General features: G+C 36.8%; 1 protein-coding gene across 50 annotated transcripts in view; it reads right to left on the reverse strand.

Moving 5' to 3' along the window:
- Positions 1 to 20,206, reverse strand: part of lqf (epsin homolog lqf) — a 40,072-nt gene that overhangs the window by 12,334 nt on the left and 7,532 nt on the right. For 12 of the 50 annotated variants that reach the window (XM_073983407.1, XM_073983401.1, XM_073983376.1 and 9 more), the window contains 3 exons: positions 3,446 to 3,534; positions 2,705 to 3,366; positions 1,950 to 2,619 (listed from right to left, as the gene is read on the reverse strand). In XM_073983407.1, the coding sequence (XP_073839508.1) occupies positions 1,950 to 2,619; positions 2,705 to 3,366; positions 3,446 to 3,514 (1,401 nt within the window). In that variant the 5' untranslated portion in view covers positions 3,515 to 3,534. Of the gene's footprint in view, positions 1 to 1,949; positions 2,638 to 2,704; positions 3,367 to 3,445; positions 3,535 to 3,670; positions 3,735 to 14,146; positions 14,282 to 20,206 lie in introns of those variants that run through there. The other 38 variants (XM_073983379.1, XM_073983395.1, XM_073983402.1 and 35 more) reach the window with 7 other exon arrangements.

The following is a 20,206-nucleotide window of genomic DNA, read 5'->3' on the forward strand; positions in this document are numbered from 1 at the left end:
GTTTGGCCGGAGAAGGAAGGCGGCACAGTAGATGGTGTGTATTGTGAGGAACTGAACATCAGTAACTCTTATGAACCATAACGTCAACTGCAGTGTTTTTCAGGCAAAAGTCTTTGCAGTGTAGAAAGCTACAAGTGGGAATGACAGACTTTACAGAAGAGATAGTGCATGCATTAGGTTGCTTCACTACTAAATATAAGACAGTCCAAAATTGTAGGTCAACTCTAAAGTACTTGTGGTATAATCGTTAATTTTTGTTGGGTTCCAGGCTACTCCAATGTTGAGGAATATAAGAAAGTTGATGAGCAGGCAAGACGAGGTTCCCAGTTTTCCGACCGCTCGAGCCACCGCTTTGCTGCTGCCTCGACAAACCCAGTAACCTTTACAGAGAAACCCTTAAAGTTAAAAGCCTGAATGTAAGGTATCGATAGAAGTCAATCTGGGCGACGATTTCAGGGCCTAGAACTGCGTACCTTCTCTCACTTCACAAATCAGAGATCAGAATTTTCGAAGGGGATTACTGATTAAATGGGAGGACAACAACATTAAGAATTTCAGGCAGTGTAAAAATATAGAAAAGAAAGAAACAATCAAAAGACACAGTCCTTGAAATTGTATCCCTCTCTCCTACTTTTCTTTAATAGATTCTGCGGCCCTGTTAACGTATTACTGTAGCCTTAGGTGGCTATAGGCGGGTCATCCTATACTCCGCTTGTCTCCGAGTGAAGTGGTTGCATAAAAGCAAACTCAGCTGCGCATCCTATCTTCTTCTTCTTTATTGCTTATTCGATTTTCGAATGTTAGCGATCATATTACAATTGTCAAAAAAATTACATGTTTATGTGTTTATAAATTATTAACAAAATAGGAAAATATATCTCTATTTCTCGCTATGCTTATTAAATTTTCGGCGTTCTGGAATTCTGTCCATTGTTGGATATTTTGTATCCATGACGTCTCTTTTCTTCCTCTGGTACGTCTTCCTTCTATGTTTGCTTGTAGTATTTCCTGGAGAATGATGTATTTACGGTTTCGCATAATGTGCCCTAGATATGCCGTTTTCCGTTTCTTTATGTTGTTTAATAATTCTCTTGTTGTATTCATTCTTCGCAATACGCATCCTATAACCTAACTCTAAAGCCACAAGTTGAAATTTTCATACGAAACGTTCAAAGAGAAAGCCGAGATGAAGAGGCTCTCCACCTCCGCTCTCTCCCCAAAGCTGTGAAAGTTTCGTATGAAAGTTTCAACGTGCGGCTTTAGAGTAACCTAACCTCCTCCAGAAAATGTAATGCAAAACGGCCTGCGTTAATGGCCTGTGTTTCACTAAGACGATTCGAATTCAAATTCGTTCGAATAGCTAACAAACTCCTGTTGTTATAGACAATTTTATTTATTTTTTTAATTTTCTCGTTTAGAATTAAGCTTGGTGATCGGAAATTTTTTGCAAGTGAAAAAGGAAAGCCAAGGACTCGAAGACACACAGTCACCAAATTACGTTACCTGGTTTCGCTGTTGGTTAAGCAGCTCTTCAGACGTATCGACTGTCGAATGGCTTCTCTGTCCTACGACTTTTCGTTTTTCAAATGCAATTGTGTTTTTATACATTAACGGTTATTGGGCCGTTGAAATGTATTTCTTCGTGACAAACGCTATTTTGCGCTGACTTTTATTTTTTGTTTGATTGAAAACACAAATGAATCAAATATTTATCAAAAAACAGAAGTTTGGTAGTAGTTCGAACGAATTTGTATTCGAATCGTCTTAATGAATCAGGCCATTAGTATCCCAGAATAGAACTTAAACTTAATTTATACAAAAAATAAAAATAAATCGACTCCAAATTGTCTGAAAAGGATTTGAACAATTCAAGGCGTATATTCCCTCCCTTTTTAACAATAAGGCTAATAATATAATAAATTATTAAAAAATATGTTAATGGTACAAACCTTAACACTTTGATTTTCTATACTCTTCCATGGATCACTGTTAGCATCATTAGTTTTGGGTGCCCAAGGATCATCGTTCACCAATGTCTTGGGTGGAGTTGGGGTCACAGATGGTTTATTATTCTCCGTTAGCCAAGCATCTACCGATGAAACGGCTGCAGCTGCTGTTGTTGTGGGTTTTGCGGTAGAAAGCCAGGGATCGACTGTAACAGCTGCAGCGACGGCATGAGCATTGCCATTTGTTTGTAGCCAACCCTCTGTCGATGAACCCGATGTAACTGACGGTGATTGTGTGCGCATACCCCATGCTTCAGCACCATTTGTACCATTGCTATTCATTGCCAGTGTTGCACCACCACCACCCATGACACCAACAGCTCCCATGTGAGCGGCACTTAATGGTGTGGAACGTGAAGCCGATGCTGGCTGCCAGGGATCTACAGGCGGTGAGGCTGTACCAGTCCATGGATCGGACATTTGACTGGCTGCCCTAGCAGGCGTAATCCAAGGATCCGTTGTTGCAGTTAAACCGCCAGCGGCTAAACCCAATGGTGGACTTGAAATACTGGTTGCTCCCAATTGTATATCCAAAAGATCCAGCAGATGTGATTGAGGTTCCTCTTGTTTTTTAGGTTGTTGTTGTTGTTGGTGTGGATGTTGATTGTTTTGCCTAGAATGCAATTCGTTTCTATATGAAAAAATGTTAATTATGTGCTCTTTTTGTGCTTTTTTTGAAACACATAAGAATAACCTACTTGAAGTCCTGTTCACTTTGACTCAAAGCCAGTTGGAGGCGTACATCGTCACTACGACGTTTAGCTTCCTCCTGTTCGGCTTCTTCACGTGACATGGCCATGGCCAGTTGTAGCTGTAGTTCTTCTTCGCCGGCTGTTTGAGGTCGTACCATTTCCAGTTCTGAGGTGGGTTTAGTGGGTTCCTCCTGCCAACCAGGTGGCATATCTCCTCGGGCAACTGGTCCATCGATATAGCCATCACTACCAAATCCACTGGGATACTGGGCAAAACGTTCCTTTGCCTTTAGGGCCTTAATACGTTCATTCTTCAGACGTTCATCATCCTTAAGAAGATTAACCAATTGTTTGGCTTTTTCACGCACATGATTACCCTGATCTTTGCCTTCTTCATGATAGACAAATTCCCGTAATGTCTGTATGGCGAATATGTTCTCTTTACATTGTTGGGCAACCTTTTCATTTCCAGTTTTGATGAGATATTCCAGAAGAATTAAGGCTTTGTAGACATGACGCCAATTCTTGCCATGATCATTCAAACGTTTCCAGATCATTTGCATAATTTCCGAAAAGGCTACAACATTGTTTGTTAGCTCGGCCAATTCAGCCATAATGGTGGCCGAAGGACCCCATGGGTCATTCGATGTAGCCTCTCGTACTTTAACCTAAATATAAAAGGAAGAAAGAAAGAGGGATTAATGGAGAAGTTTTACGCAAATGTCATGGAGGCTGGGTAATTCTCACCTGGGCATCGGAATAATTATGGGCTAAATTTTTGATATTGCGTCGTAGACCTGCCACATTGACTTGCATATCGTCCTTATGTTTTCTCACTTGAAAAATAAAAAGAGAAAAAAATAGACAAGTTAATTTTTTGTTTTTGTGTGTTAAGTCGACAAATAAAATTAGTACATAAAATTTTTATAAATTCAATAAAAGCTATGTTTATTTTATTTTGAACTGATTTACTATGAATTATGGCTGAAATATTCAACACCTCACGAACAAAACTATTCCCTTGAATTATTATGTTAAACTGAAAAATATAAAAAATGGGCCTATGAAAATGACCACTAATAAGGAAAAGCCTTACAAGTTGTTTTGTTTCTTCTTTTTTTTTGCAAATATTCACACTGTCTGACAGACACTAAATACTTTACACGTTGTGCTGTCCATTTACGTCACGTTTCGTACAGAATACAAAGTTTATTTTCTTTGCCGAGTAACAAACAATATTGCGCGTACCCACACCTCCCTCATTTGTTATATGAATTTGTTGTTGTTCGGATATGTTGAATATTTTCGTTGGGTATTAAATTCGATTGACAATTGTCCAATTAAAACATAACTTTTATGGATTATTGTTAAATAATTAAAATGGGCATTAGACATTTTTAAATTGACATGTTTGTAATTGAAATTTAAACATATTTGTTTCTATGGAATTGAGATAGTAAGGTTTGGTTATAAAAATCTGGATTTTTTTTTTTTGAAAAAGGGCCAATTTAATAATGTCTATTGTTTTCCTGTATCAATAAATGATTTTTTTAATAAATAAGTGTATGTATTAATATTACATTTTTTGTTAAAACCATTTTGTAACTATAACATAAATGTTTCGAGTGTAAAATTAAAAACAACAATAAACAAACAATTTAACATAAATACATAAATGGTGTTTCTGGAAAAAGTTTGCATTTAAATGAAAATGTTGATTGGAATTTCATTAGAAAACCATTGCGAGCGAGTCCAAATAAAAAAAGAAAATCAGAACTAAACAAAGTATGCGTGATATCTTCAATGTATTACGCCAATAATTGCGGTGATAGTGTGAACGACAATTTGGCTATGACATGAATCTGATTATGGTAGGTAGATTATCTTGTTTGTTGGTGGGTGGGTGATAACCAGTAGGTGTTGTAAGGGTTGCCAGATGATAAATACAACTAGTAAAAGAGAATTATACGGCTTTGCCGACAACTAAATTTCTCCGCCCATAACTGTAGAAAAAACGACAGTCAAGTGTTGGATCTAAATCAAATTCTTAAGGCCTCGACACATAAGAAGCATGGCATTCTTGCTGAAGTTATATGTGATAAAAGACTAAAGACCAAGTTCGACCTAATAAAAAGATTTCAGAATCACATTTGAATTATGTCGAACTTGGTCTTTAGTCTTTTATCAGATATAACTTCAGCAAGAATGCCATGCTTCATATGTGTCGAGGCCTTAACTCCTTCATATTACAAGAAACCACTTGTACAAGTTGTTTGAAAATTTCGGGTCACTATAGAGTTAAATATTGTAGCAATGTAACATAGAACACATGAACAACCTGCAGTAAAAATTATATGGTAAAAGACCTGATCAAAAAGACTACCCGCTATTAAAATTTCAGCACAACCAGAGAAATGGGCAGCAACTAAAATTTTAACAAAATTATAAAAGTGGACGTAAACAGTATTTCAACTTCAAAACGCATGCTTCTTCTACATGGACTGACTAGCTTCGGTTAAAAATGCAATATCTCAAACTCCACTTAAGCGAACATTTTGAACGTTTGCGGTGTGGATTCTTGAAGGAGTCGTCGCATATGCTCCAGTTTCGAACATATAACGTTGACAGAAATATTAGGATGGGCAAAGGTTAGACCCAAATCAGCCAGGTATTCCCTTCGTTAGTTGTCGTACCGACCAGCCATTTTGGTTAATCACCATAGAATTGTTTTAGCGCATGTTAAACATAGACTTGCCCACAACTGAACTTAAGCAAAAACTTAAAAAACTTTAGTGTTGGAAGTATCTGAAGGAGATGTCCAATAGATCCTCTTTGAACTTTAGGTACAGTTAAAAGGAATATTACGACTTAAAAAGTTTCGAACACATCGGATACATAATTATTAATTTATAGTTTTTGTTGTCAACGACAGGGATTTTTAGAGCGTTATATCAGAAAGAATTAACTTGCCCTCGACAAAAATGATATCAATGTAATGTGGATATTGCAAGGACTACCATAGGTAAAATACCGAACATCACTCAAATTGCAATCCCACGGCTAGGCGCCGGATTGTCTCGAGGAATCTTCGACTAGAATTCGTCACATCAGCAATAAGGTGTTTATGTTCGTATATTTATTTTACCATGGGAGCGGCAATATAACCCGGAATGTCTGGTTCGAGCTCTTTTCGTCCGTGCCGGTAGAATTGAGATTCCAAAATCCCACTTACACCCACCCACTTCAGAAGGAAAATGTTGCAACACTCTTTAAATGAGATCATCTTTGCTCTTTCTAACCTCCGACTTAACACAATATAAAAATTTACAGCAATATCGGTTCGAATATTTGACAAAAACCTCGCGAAATATACAAAATTAGGCGGTCCATGGGGGTAGGAAAATGTGACTAAAATATTCAAAAAAAAATCTTAAATTTTGGTGGTACATGGAACTTTGGCAAAAAGTGTATCACACAACCTACAAAATACCGAAAATCGGAAGGTACCGTTTGTGGGGACTATATGAAGACGTGGACCTATACTGACAAATTTTGGGTTGAAAGTTTTATATCACCAACGAAGACTAAAGCAAGGTCGCATTAGGCAAATATTTGCTTCAGCGAACTGCAGCGTGCGCTTAATGAGAGCAATTGAGCGTAAATAATGAATTGAAATGTATGCTTACTTTCTCTCAGTAAGCGCACACTGCCGGTCGCTGTAGCAAATATTTGCCTACTGTGACCTTACCTTAAGTACCAAATTTCAGCCATTTCAGTGGTATATTAAGGCTAAAACCTTGAAAATACCGAAAATCGGGAGGTACGGCTCTACGGAGGATATATGACCTATAACGAAAAATTTCAGGTGGAAAATTTTACACCCCCAACGAAGACTAAATACCAAATTTTAGCCCGTTCGGTGGGATATTGATGCAATATTCTTCAAAATACCGAAAATTGGGAAATGAAGACGTGGACCTATACCGACAAATTTCAGGTGAAAAGTTGTAAACCACCAACGAAGACAAAATACCAAATTTCAACCATTTCGGTGTGTTATTGAAGCTAAAACCTTCAAAATATCGAAAATCGAGAGGTACCATTCTATGGGGTCTATATGAAGACGTGGACCTATACCGACAAATTTCAGGTGGAAAGTTTTATACCCCCAACGAAGACAAAATACCAAATTTCAGCCATTTGGGGACGATAATATACCGAAAATATAGCCCATTTTCAATAGAAACTTCTATACCATATTATAAGCTCTATCTTAAAAATTGCGAGATATATTTTGATTTCAAAAGGCGGACGGACAGCCGGACTATTTCCACTTAGAATTTTATGCCGATGAAGAATATATATTATATATACACATATATATAAGGTCTCCAACGAATATTTCGAAACGGATATGTTAAGACTGTATGCTCCAACTATAGGGGCATAAGTCTTCTCCCTATTGCCTATAAGATAGTGTCAGGGATATTGTGCGAACGACTAAAGCCAATGGTCAACGAAATAATTGGACCATACCAATGTGGCTTTAGACCTGGCAAGTCCACCATTGACCAGATATTTACCCTGCGGCAAATCCTAGAGAAGACCCAAGATATGCAGATCGACACATTTCACCTTTTTGTCGATTATAAAGCAGCATTCGACAGTCCCCTCCGATCAAAGGTATTCCATGCAATGTCTGAATTTGGTATCCCCGCAAAGCTCATCCGGCTTTGTAAGATGACTTTAACTGATACTAGGTCCTCAGTTAAAATTGGAAAGAACCTCTCCGAAGAACTTTGTACCAAAAGAGGAGACAGCCTTTCGTGTGACCTATTCAACATTTTGCTGGAAAAGGTAATACGTGATGCAAATGTCAAAAGAAATGACTTGCCTATGCTGATGACATAGACATTATGGGACGATCAGTAAAAGGAAGTAATTGATACCTTTAGGAAGATCGAAGCAGAATCTGCGAAAGTGGGTCTGGCGGTAAACGGCGAAAAGACCAAATTGATGGTGTCGACGCGCAAAGCGTCCATAGAGCTCGGACCAACTGTGGAAGTTGGTACCTACAATTTTGAGGTAGTTAAAGACTTCGTCTACCTCGGCACTGCCATAAACACAACAAACAACATCAGTTGTGAAATAAGAAGAAGAATTGTATTGGCCAACAGATGCTACTATGCACTATAGGTAATTTGCCCTGTTTTTGAGACAAAAATTAATAATGACGGAATTAAAGGATTTTTTAACTTTTTAAATTATTTATGTGTAAAAGTGAGATAAAACAAAGATTTTTACAGATAAATTCGGATATAAGGAACAACGGTTATAAGCAACTTCGTATATAACGAACAAAGCTATTTTTTCCAATGTCATTTTCATTAGTTTTCTTATACACAACAAACTGATGAAAACGATCACGGTAGTAAGTAACACAAATTTTGTCCCCGCGAGTAGATTTTCCAACGAATTGTTACTACAGTTTTGTATATTTTTAGAATATACGTTAATAATATAGTTTTTAAATAGTTTTATCCCGGTAAAATCCTAAGTTTATAGGATTTTATATATCTATCCCGAGAGAGTCTTACAATTTGTTCACTAATTCCTTCCTTTCTCAATTAAAAGTCGTAGGTTTATGTTTAAACAAAGTAATTAAAGGAATTATATTTAGTTAAATTCATATTTAAAGTTTATTAACAAAGCGAACTCATTTTAATAAAATGAAATGGATAATGAAATAAATGAAAATCAAAGATGAATAAATGAATAAAATGCGAGTTTGCCGAAGCACGTCTTTACTCTTCTGCGTCGTTGTAAGAACTAACTTCAAGTATGAGTATGATGTATTAGCATACCAAATTTTCTCATCCCACATCTCGGCCATCCTGCAGGTCATCAGGGTTTACAATTTCTTCAATGTCTTCTTCCGCAATATAGTCGTTTGGCCACGGCTTCATAAATTCTGCACACGAAGTAGTTTGTTTCGGACTAACGAAGACCCCCTTCTTTGTAACGTCGTAGGTGTCCTTAGGTTTAACTTTAAAGACCCTATAAGGACCTAAATATTTCGGTTTAGATTTTACGCTGACGTCGTATTCTCCTAAAGATTTGCGCTTTTGATCGTAGTATTTCTTGGTCTCATTCTGCATCCAATCTCGCTGTTCGTCGTAGCACAAAAACATTTCCTTCTTCTTCAGCTTTTCATCTTTTTTTATTCTTATTCGCGTCCTTTGATACGTTGAGTTAATTTTGTAATCCACGCTCGTAAACGTTGAGATACAATCGCTTTCTACTAGTGGAAGTCGTCTGGAAACAGGTTTCATTTCTTCGTTCGTCGTCTGGTATATGCTGGGCTTGTACGTTTGAATCATATTCGTTACTTTTCTTGCCATGTCTTCACCAACAGATGCGTCGTTGTCCATATCAATTTTTTTACTGTCGTCACAAGACTCTATGACCATTATACGGTGTACCTTTTCTTCTTTTAGTGTTGCATCTTTTACCTTTTCAAACTTCAGACAATCTGGCGTAATTGTTATATTGGCTTGAGTACAAATATCGATTCCTAGTATCACCTCTACGTCGCTGCATGTATTTGGAACAACATGGAATGTTAAATCATATTCTTCGCCTTCTAATTTTATGTTGTAGTCAAAATTTCCTAGCGGTTTAACCCTATTTCTCTTACCAAATCCGACTAGTTGGAAATTCGATTTAATTAGCCTTGGTCTTTTCAGATGAATATACACTTTCTCGGAAACGACATTAAATTTGCTACCAGTGTCAAATACCGATGACCAACTTTGATCTCCAAATTTGATTTCTTTTCTCATTATATCATGCGATACCAATCGATGTACATTTGATACTTCTTGTTTCGACGGACATTCCTTGGAAATATGACCAAAGTCATTACAATTAAAACACTTGAGGCCTTTCGTCTTGTCTTTACAGGCTTGCGACATGTGCCCTTTTTCGCCACAATTAAAACAAAGCATCTCTTTTCTTGTATTCTCCATATCTTGCTTAACAACTTTGAGCGTGTTATGTTTTGCTTCTCCTATACTTCTGTGCTTCATCCACATGGTCTCGTAACATTTTAGTTTTGCTTTAAACTCTTTTAAACTTGTTGCACCGTAGAGAACCGTTTTATTTGATGTTGAGTCACGTATACCATCTATGACGTATTGCATTAAAGCACTGTCTTCTACTGATCCACGCGAAGCAAGCTCTTTCATGTTCAAAAAATATTCGTGAACATTCTCGTCTTTGGCAATTTTCCGTTCAGCCAGTAGTCGATGCAGTTGTGCACTATTCAAGTCCGTTCCGAATTCGTCGATAAGAGATTCCTTAAGTTTCTGCCACGACGTAATACCTCGTTCACTTGATACAAAAAGTTTAGCCAGACCTTTCAATGATTTCTTACCAAAGACGTACTTCTGGAAATCATCCCAACCCATTATGACAGCTGTTTCCTCAAATTCTTGAATCCATGATCTAATCGATAAAACTCCACTGCCATCAAATGGTCTAATTGATTCCTCAATATCGCGAAAATTCATTGTAAATCTTGGGATGTTAGAATCTGTTGCATATTGCGTCATTGCATATTCGTTATTTTGATTTTTGTTTACATTTTTATGTTCGTCCGTTTCTTTGAGTGAATTTACTCTTCTTCCCATCATTGTTCTTTTTCTCTCATTAGAATTATAACCATCGAATGTCGTAGCATACCTTTCTGCGCCCACGATAACTTCATTATCACTATTTGCATCCTCATTACAGTTGTCATAATCTTCGTTGTAATCACCAGCTTTAGAAATATCGTCGTCGTCTTTCAGCTTTGGTACCATTGTTCGATCCATCGTTTCACTTGTTGCAGAAGCAGCTTCTTCGTCGACGTCTTCTTCTTCATCAGTTTGGCAATCGTCGTCTATGTTCGCTGAACTTAACAGGCAACCTTTTTTCAAATTTGCAAAGATGTGTGGGAACAAGTCGTTAACGTCATATGCAATTCCCAACATGTTGCAGATTGACACCAAATCTCCTGCGCTCAAATTCTGTCGAACGTATTCTGCCTTCTTCTTATACTCATCCGTCGTTTCGTCGTATTCAAACCCATCGAACAATCTCAAACGTCCTCTGTTTCCACGATCTCCTTCGCTACCATACACAAACTTATGTAAAGCCACAACAACAGCTCGTTTGGCAACAGCCAAATTATTGCGAATTCTAGGAAAGTCACCAAGTGCAGCCATTTCAACGGTTATTTTGTTTCTTTTTCTTATTGTGTCGTTTTGTTTCCACTCGAAGTTTTTATATTCTCTCCTGAGTTCATACAACTTTCGCAAGAAGAGGGTTTCTCGTTAAACGGTAATTTTTTCTAATCTTCGTTCACGTCGTTTACATTTATTGTGTGAATAAATGATGAGTGATTATTTGATCTATAATTTTCTGTTCGTCGTTGCGTCGTTCCTTTTTTCGTCGTTTTTATTCATTTCATCTCCAAAACTTCTTTTTGCCTTTTTGACCGTCGTTACGTCGTTTACATTAACACGTTTACTTTGTTCTTTACATTACTTCGTCATACTTCTACGTTGTTTTTTCTCTGGGATAAGTTGCTTCGTTTCTGGTTATTTCGAGTTGACCATCGTCGTTTTATTTATTTTACCGGGGTTTGGTTCTTTTATTCCGAGTTGAGCCCCCAAATTTATAGTTTTTAAATAGTTTTATCCCGGTAAAATCCTAAGTTTATAGGATTTTATATATCTATCCCGAGAGAGTCTTACAATTTGTTCACTAATTCCTTCCTTTCTCAATTAAAAGTCGTAGGTTTATGTTTAAACAAAGTAATTAAAGGAATTATATTTAGTTAAATTCATATTTAAAGTTTATTAACAAAGCGAACTCATTTTAATAAAATGAAATGGATAATGAAATAAATGAAAATCAAAGATGAATAAATGAATAAAATGCGAGTTTGCCGAAGCACGTCTTTACTCTTCTGCGTCGTTGTAAGAACTAACTTCAAGTATGAGTATGATGTATTAGCATACCAAATTTTCTCATCCCACAATAAAGACGAGTTTAGTACTCCTTTAAACCGTATCAATGATTAATATGTAACGGAGAGATAAAATAAAGCTTACTACTGTCGCAGCGTTTATAGAAAACCACGGATATACCGAACAGTTTGTCGCCATTACTTATTTTACTTGCAATGAAATTGTAAACAACAACATTTTCTACATTTATTATTTATTTCCTCAAACCAAACTTCCACAATTTAAAGACTTTTTATTGAGAAGTAACCTAATAAAATCTCATAAATATCAAAAAACGGGCAAAATCGGGTTTTGAAACCTAGTAATACCAATGCAGAAGACTTTCAGTAATGTGTTCTAGGTGGCAAAATCACGGCCAAACACGGCCAATTTAGTATAAGTCTATATGAAGTGAGTTTAAGAAAAATAAAATATTTATTTCTGATTTTTTGTGTTTTTTGGTCGCTACCCAAAATGTTTAAGCTATAATATATATTAAATAAATTCCTCTCGCAATTGCCAATCTATTCCATTTTACATATATTTAAATTTAGTTTGTTTTTCCGCGGTTTTAAATACATTGAAATATGTCTTACAATATATATTTTTTTAGTTCTTCTTCGAAATTCTCACTTTGACTGCAATTTAAACCGCGATACTGAAGCTATTTTAAAAATATCATTCATATTAATAAATTTTGACATGTTCTTTTTTCAATGCCAACTAAAAAAATATTATTATTAAAAGTTGCAAAATCGACTTTTTGTCTCAAAAACTGGGCAAATTACCTATAGTGCTATGGTTTAAGTAAGCAATTTAAAAACAAAGCCACATCTCGGCAAACAAAAATAACACTATACAAAACGCTGGTACTACCCGAGCTAATGTATGGCCCCGAAGCATGGGTACTTGCGCAAGCAGATAAGGCAGTGCTTGGTGTGTTTGAGAGGAAAATTCTTCGAAAGATCTACGGGCCGATTTGCGTTGACGGTGAATACCGAGCTATATACAAAGACATGAATATATTTAAACGTATCGAGATGCAGCGATTGCGTTGGCTAGGCCATATCATGAGAATGAGCGATGATGAACCCGCTAAAAAAGGCGTATAAATACGGACCGCTTGGCGGTGCACGCTGAATTGGCAGGCCAAGGAATAGATGGCGCAAACAAGTGGATGATGAGATGAAAAGGCGCGGTATTCCAGAGTGCGAAGCAACAAATAGAGAGGAATGGATTTCTTTTCTTAGTTCGGCCTATGGAACAAATTTTCTGTAATGGGCCAGCTAGGTAAGTAAGTAAGAAGAATATATATTATATATACATAAGGTCTCCAACGAATATTTCGAAACGGAAATGATAATTATACCCTCCATATTATGGTGAGGGTATAAAAAAATAACATAATGGGCAGGTACCTCTTTCTGCTTGACCGATGTAGTCCATTTTCGAATGTTTGTCCACAATAAATCTTTATTCGAGATTTATTGTGCTCATCAGCCCGTCAGAAAAGGGACGGAGGGACATACAAACATTGCGAAACCTACTTGAAATTGTCTGAAACTGATTTATACTCGTACTTAACATATGTGGAGTCTAAAACAATTATTCTGAAGAGGTCACATTAAAGTGTATAATGTGCTCGCAAAAGGAACAGACAAAACTTCGATAGAAAACTCAAGTTCGAGTAGGCATATGTTTTGCTACATTCACACAAGGGACAACTATCTGGTCTTGAAACGCTGGCTCAAGGGTCAAACGCCGTGTTTTTAATGAGGAGAATTGTGATTGAAGTAAAGGTTATTGCCTGCCAATTTGAACTTGCCTTACGCCGGGGTGCTAACTGAACACGTGTCCATCTGTAGGGTATCAACATTATTAGAACGGTTCCTTATTGGTGGTAAGAAGGATATGTCATGGTTAACAATTGATTTATAGTGTGAAAAATAGTGCTACTGAAACCTCTTGACGAAGACCGAAAAAATACTCATACATTTTAGTTTTTTTTTTTTTTTTTTAAATTAAGTATGAACTTTATGAATATTTCGTGTATTTTGATTGATATGTTGTTGTAAAATAAATCCATCATAAATTTTATGTTTATAAATCTGGCAGTCTGGCAACCCATTGTAAAGTATTAAATATGTATTATTTGTGAATTGCTGATGTGTAAGGTGGATTTTATAACATAAAACAATTCATATTAGCATAAAATAATAGTATGTATATACATAAAATGTGTAAATACATATGTTGAAAACATAATCTGCATTGAAATGAACGCTGTGATGTGATGGATATAAGAGTTAGGATAGGGTAGTAGTATTTATGTGTAACGAGGGTGTTTATTCAAAATGAAAAGTAATAACAAAACTATTTCAATACGAGAACTTACTTTTCAAGCCTTCTTTTCTGTTCTGTTCTGTTTAGAAAATGGCTGTTGTTTTGTGAGAAAAGCTTTGATTGATTTAAAAATATTTGTTATTAGAAAAGTTGTTGTTTTAAACTTTGTTCAGTGCTCCAAAGCAAGCTGAGAGAAAGATTATAAAGTTATAAAAATAAATGTAAAGCAATTTTTATGAAATATTTATTTATAATTAGTACACCAACAATAAATACATTTTTGGGTATTTTTGAACAAAACAAAAAAGGTAAGGAGGGAAATTCATAGGCAAAGTCTATTTTGTATATGCAACAAAGAAATAAATAAGTCATTGAACACGTTTGGATTGAATAAAAAGTTAAATGCAAACTAAGAATGAAAAACAAATAAATTCACAAAGTTTTTAGGGAACACACTAATCGAAATAAAAAACTGTTTGCAAAAAAAAAAACATTTTACTCATGTTCTAGGGTCTAATTTTTATAGCATATCCTTCTGAAAGGCATTTCATTTCAATATTTTTTTAAATTTATGCTTTTTTCGAACATTGTTTTATTCGGACAAATGTTTTCAAATCTTTTTACAAAATCCTTGGATTAGCTAAGAAAAAAGTTCATTTCAACAATCATATGGAATAATAAAATAATATTCCGGTTCCAGAACCTGCAATAATCTACAAATTTTTACTACGATAACATTTTTTCCTTTATGATATCGAAAAAATAGTAAAAATTAAAAGATTCTTGCGGTTGTGGAACGGACCAAATATTTAAATACTGAATGTGCAAAAATCCTGCACAAATTATTCTGCTTGGTGAAAAAAATGTAAATAATAATAGATTGAGAGGTTATTTTCTTGAAAAAGCATCTGTTAATATTCGAAGGTAATTTCTAAAAAAACTGATTTCTCAATTTTAAATATTCCATTTAAACAATTATAAATACTATTTTTTTCAAAGCCAAGGTTCATTGTCTATGCCGTTTGTACGTTTGATTACTAAACTTGCATTTCCACTGAAATAATCGAGTGAAGCAAAACAAAAACAAGTTTCAATCAAATCACTTAACAGCACAAGCAAAATAAACGTAACAAGAATTGCAATGCATGAAAGAATGAAGAATTTTATCACTTTTCTTTTTCTTTAATAGACAATAATTAGACATTTGTTGTTAGAATACAAAATTATTTCAATCGCCATGGGGTCTGTCTGGTCACCATCCATCCATCTTGTGCTATTTGCGAAGCCCTAAAACTGTACAGCTATACATAATAGAATAAATCGATAAGTAAAAGCAAAGAATAACAGAAATAGATGGTAGTTTTGCAAAAGAGGGATTCAATGTTTAAAATCTGACAGACAGGCAAGCAAAATGCTAGCCACAGAGCTGCACTCATTGGCACAAGGGAACTCTCCCCACTTGATACTTTGAGGAAATATGTTTGGGGTCTATATTATGTTCATTTAAATAGAAATCAGGACTATTATCAATTTCAGCCTATGCTGGAACCTGTTGTTTCGCCGCTTACACCTTCCTTTGTGAAAAAAGATAGGAAAAGACGCCAGTACGAAGAAATCAAGGTATGCAGGATGTGATGATGTAAGTCAGAATGAAATCCGAACCAACCATGGCATCTGCATGGTCTTTAACCAAATCTGATCGGTCTGCACCGTAGGTGGCTTCTATAGAATAGAAGATCACCGTAGGTGGCTTCTATAGAATAGAAGATCACCGTAGGTGGCTTCTATAGAATAGAAGATCACCGTTGGTGGCTTCTATAGAATAGAAGATCACCGTTGGTGGCTTCTATAGAATAGAAGATCACCGTAGGTGGCTTCTATAGAATAGAAGATCACCGTAGGTGGCTTCTATAGAATAGAAGATCACCGTAGGTGGCTTCTATAGAATAGAAGATCACCGTATATGGCTTCTATAGAATAGAAGATCACCGTAGGTGGCTTCTATAGAATAGTTCACAGTAGTTGGATTCTATACAATAGAAGATCACCGTAGACGGCATCTAGAGAATAGAAGATCACCGTAGGTGGCTTCTATAGAATAGAAGATTGTTGTTGTTGTAACAGTGTTTTTGTTATGTTTATTTGTTCGTTCCTCTGTTCAATCTGGCTCTGGGTCTATCTCCAGTTCAAGAAAAGTGGCTGCTTCGATGGGATGTAGCCATAGATCCACTGGAGTTAGATGGGTAGGTTTGGCGGCGCAGTTAAAAAGGTGTTGTGTGTCGTGCGGGCCCATGCCGCATACTGTGCAGATGTTTTGCACGGCGCGATCGATTTCCGCCCAATAAGAATTTAGGCGACTGCAATATCCCGAGCGTAGTTGAGCCAAAACTACTCTAGTTTGTCGTGGCAGCTGACGCTCCTCAGCTGCGATAGATGGAGGATGTACTCCGAGTACTTTATTCACACTATAATTGCTTAAGGCCTTGGCAACTGCGTCCGTGTGAATGCTATTCAATCCTGCTTGATATGCTTGTTGATCTAGGGGTTCTCTCCTGTATCGTTGGACCTCTACCTCTAGAGCATGGATATCCTTCCTGATCTCCCTGAATGGGCCGGGCCTACCCACAAGATGGTGATTGGGATGGCTCACACGATAACATCCAAGCAGGTACTGCAACGAAAGCATCTCATCTGTGGTAAGCTATGCGGCTCCAGTCTGGTTTCCGAGATTGTGTGATTCGAACTGGAAAAAGATTCAAACTTGCCAGAATGCAGCCCTGAGAACAGCGACAGGGTGCCTCCTCAAATAGAATAGAAGATCACCGTAGGTGGCTTCTATAGGATAGAAGATCACCGTAGGTGGCTTCTATAGGATAGAAGATCACCGTAGGTGGCTTCTATAGGATAGAAGATCACCGTAGGTGGCTTCTATAGAATAGAAGATCACCGTAGGTGGCTTCTATAGAATAGAAGATCACCGTATATGGCTTCTATAGAATAGAAGATCACCGTAGGTGGCTTCTATAGAATAAAGAATTCGCCGTAGGTGGCTTCTAGAGAATAGATGAGCACAGAGCGTCTTTATAGTCGACCTCAAGTCAGTTTTCAAGTAATTTTTCATAGTCGATCTTATGTCAGTCTTTTAGACGAGCTGAAGTGAATCTTTATATAAGCTGAAGGGAGTCTTAACAGACGAGGTGAAGAGTGTCTTTATAGACGAACTGAAGTGAATCTTTATAGACGAGCTGAAGACAGTCTTTATAGACGAACTGAAGTGTGTCTTTATAGACGAGCTGAAGAGAGTCTTTATAGACGAACTGAAGTGTGTCTTTATAGACGAGCTGAAGGGAGCCTTTATAGACGATCTGAAGAGTCTTTATAGAGGAGCTGAGTCTTGATAAACGAGTGAGTCTTGATAAACGAGCTGAAGTGAGTCATTATAGACGAGCTGAAGAGTCTTTATAGACGAGCTGAATGAGTCTTTATGAACGAGCAGAAGTGAGTCATTATAGACGAGCTGAAGTGAGCCTTTATAGACGAGCTGAAGTGAGTCTTTACAGACGAGCTGAAGTGAGTCTTTACAGACGAGCTGAAGTGATTCATTATAGACGAGCTGAAGTGAGCCTTTATAGACGGGCTGAAGTGAGTCTTTATAGACGAGCTGAAGTGAGTCTTTAGAGACGAGCTGAAGTGAGTCTTTCATATTCGATCTTAAGTCAGTCTTTTAGACGAGTTGAAGTGAGTCTTTATAGACGAGCTGAAGTGAGTCTTTATAGATGAGCTGAAGTGAGTCTTTATAGACGAGCTGAAGTGAGTCTTTATAGACGAGCTGAAGTGAGTCTTTATAGACGAGCTGAAGTGAGTCTTTAGAGACGAGCTGAAGTGAGTCTTTAGATACGAGCTGAAGTGAGTCTTTAGATAGGAGCTGAAGTGAGTCTTTATAGACGAGCTGAAGTGAGTCTTTATGGACGAGCTGAAGTGAGTCATTATAGACGAGCTGAAGTGAGTCATTATAGACGAGCTGAAGTGAGCCTTTATAGACGGGCTGAAGTGAGTTCTTTTAAACGAGCTGAAGTGAGTCATTATAGACGAGCTGAAGTGAGTCATTATAGACGAGCTGAAGTGAGTCATTATAAACGAGCTGCAGTGAGTCTTTATAGACGAGCTGAAGTGAGTCTTTAGAGACGAGCTGAAGGGAGTCTTTAGAGACGAGCTGAAGTGAGTATATACGAGCTGAAGTGAGTCATTATAGACGAGCTGAAGTGAGCCTTTATAGACGGGCTGAAGTGAGTTCTTTTAAACGAGCTGAAGTGAGTCATTATAAACGAGCTGCAGTGAGTCTTTATAGACGAGCTGAAGTGAGTCTTTAGAGACGAGCTGAAGTGAGTCTTTAGATACGAGCTGAAGTGAGTCTTTAGATACGAGCTGAAGTGAGTATTTATAGACGAGCTGAAGTGAGTCTTTATGGACGAGCTGAAGCGAGTCTTTATAGACGAGCTGAAGTGAGTCTTTATAGACGAGCTGAAGTGAGTCTTTATAGACGAGCTGAAGTGAGTCTTTATAGACGAGCTGAAGTGAGTCATTATAGACGAGCTGAAGTGAGTCATTATAGACGAGCTGAAGTGAGCCTTTATAGACGGGCTGAAGTGAGTTCTTTTAAACGAGCTGAAGTGAGTCATTATAGACGAGCTGAAGTGAGTCATTATAGACGAGCTGAAGTGAGTCATTATAAACGAGCTGCAGTGAGTCTTTATAGACGAGCTGAAGTGAGTCTTTAGAGACGAGCTGAAGTGAGTCTTTAGATACGAGCTGAAGTGAGTCTTTAGATACGAGCTGAAGTGAGTATTTATAGACGAGCTGAAGTGAGTCTTTATAGGCGAGCTGAAGAGAGTCTTAATATGCGAGCTGAAGTGAATATTTATAGACCTGCTTAAATGAATATCTTTACAGACCAGCTGAAGGGAATCCGTATAGACAAGGTGAAGGCAGTCTTTATAGAGGAGCTGAAGGGAGACTTTATAGATGAGCTGATGGGAGTCTTTACATAGGAGCAGAAGGGAGTCTATATAGACGATCTGAAGTGAGTCTTTATAGACAATCTAAAGAAAGTCATTATTGACGAGCTGAAGAGTGTCTTTACATACGAGCTGATGTGAGTCTTTATAGTGAGTATAGATGAGCTGAGGCGAGCCTTTATAGACGAGATGAAGTGATTCTAGACTAACTTCCATTGTAGGTGGCTTTTATAGAATAGGACAAACCCGAAAGGAAAATAGTAAAACGTATCGCGTTACAATGGTTTCGTTGACCAGGTCATGATAATGAGATGGAAACCCAAAAGGGTGAAAGTAATATATCTTTCATCTTTTTCCAAAGTTGATGTATAGTGAAAATCTGGCCTATGATGGATTAGCCAAATTTCAAATCGCTTTGTTATTGCCCGATTATTTAATTAAGCATAGATACAAGTCATTCACTTGCTCCATATTTTATATATGATGGAATGGGAGCTTTGTGTCTTCATTTTGTGGAAGGAGGGTATAACAGCCTAAAATTTCCAATTTGGCTATTTTTTTTTTTTTTTTAATTTTGATGTTTTGTAGTAAAGAACAAGTTCAAGTTTAAGAATCAATTATTTAAAACTCATTTACAATGATCATTAAAGTCCAATACGAAATATCTCGAAAAGCTTATCCATTCAAAAAATCAAGGTTATTTTTCAAATTTACCTTCAATTATTGATTATTGATAAGTCGTTGCCTATTATCAATTGAACGTAAATAAAATCCCCCTTTGCAATTGCCGAGCTTTTTAACCACCATCACCAGCAGCACTTATAACATTGCTGTGTGAACTACTTTTTTGTACATACTTGGCTATTATGTACTACAACAAATAGTGCAAAATAAGCAATGTTATGACTCAACCTCAGAAATACCTACGAACATTTTTATCTTATCAAAGAAAAAAAAAATAAAATCAGTTTATTCTCTGCTAAACAAAGTACGTAAACATGTGAGAACTCAAAACAATTTCTGTGAAAACCATTACTGAAAACAAACAAAAAAACGTTAAGAATAAAACACAAAGAAACGACGAAGAAGAAGACGAA

Source organism: Musca autumnalis, unplaced genomic scaffold, assembly GCF_047663935.1.
Source record: "Musca autumnalis isolate F117 unplaced genomic scaffold, ASM4766393v1 scaffold_4, whole genome shotgun sequence".
Classification (NCBI taxonomy): Eukaryota; Metazoa; Arthropoda; class Insecta; order Diptera; family Muscidae; genus Musca; species Musca autumnalis.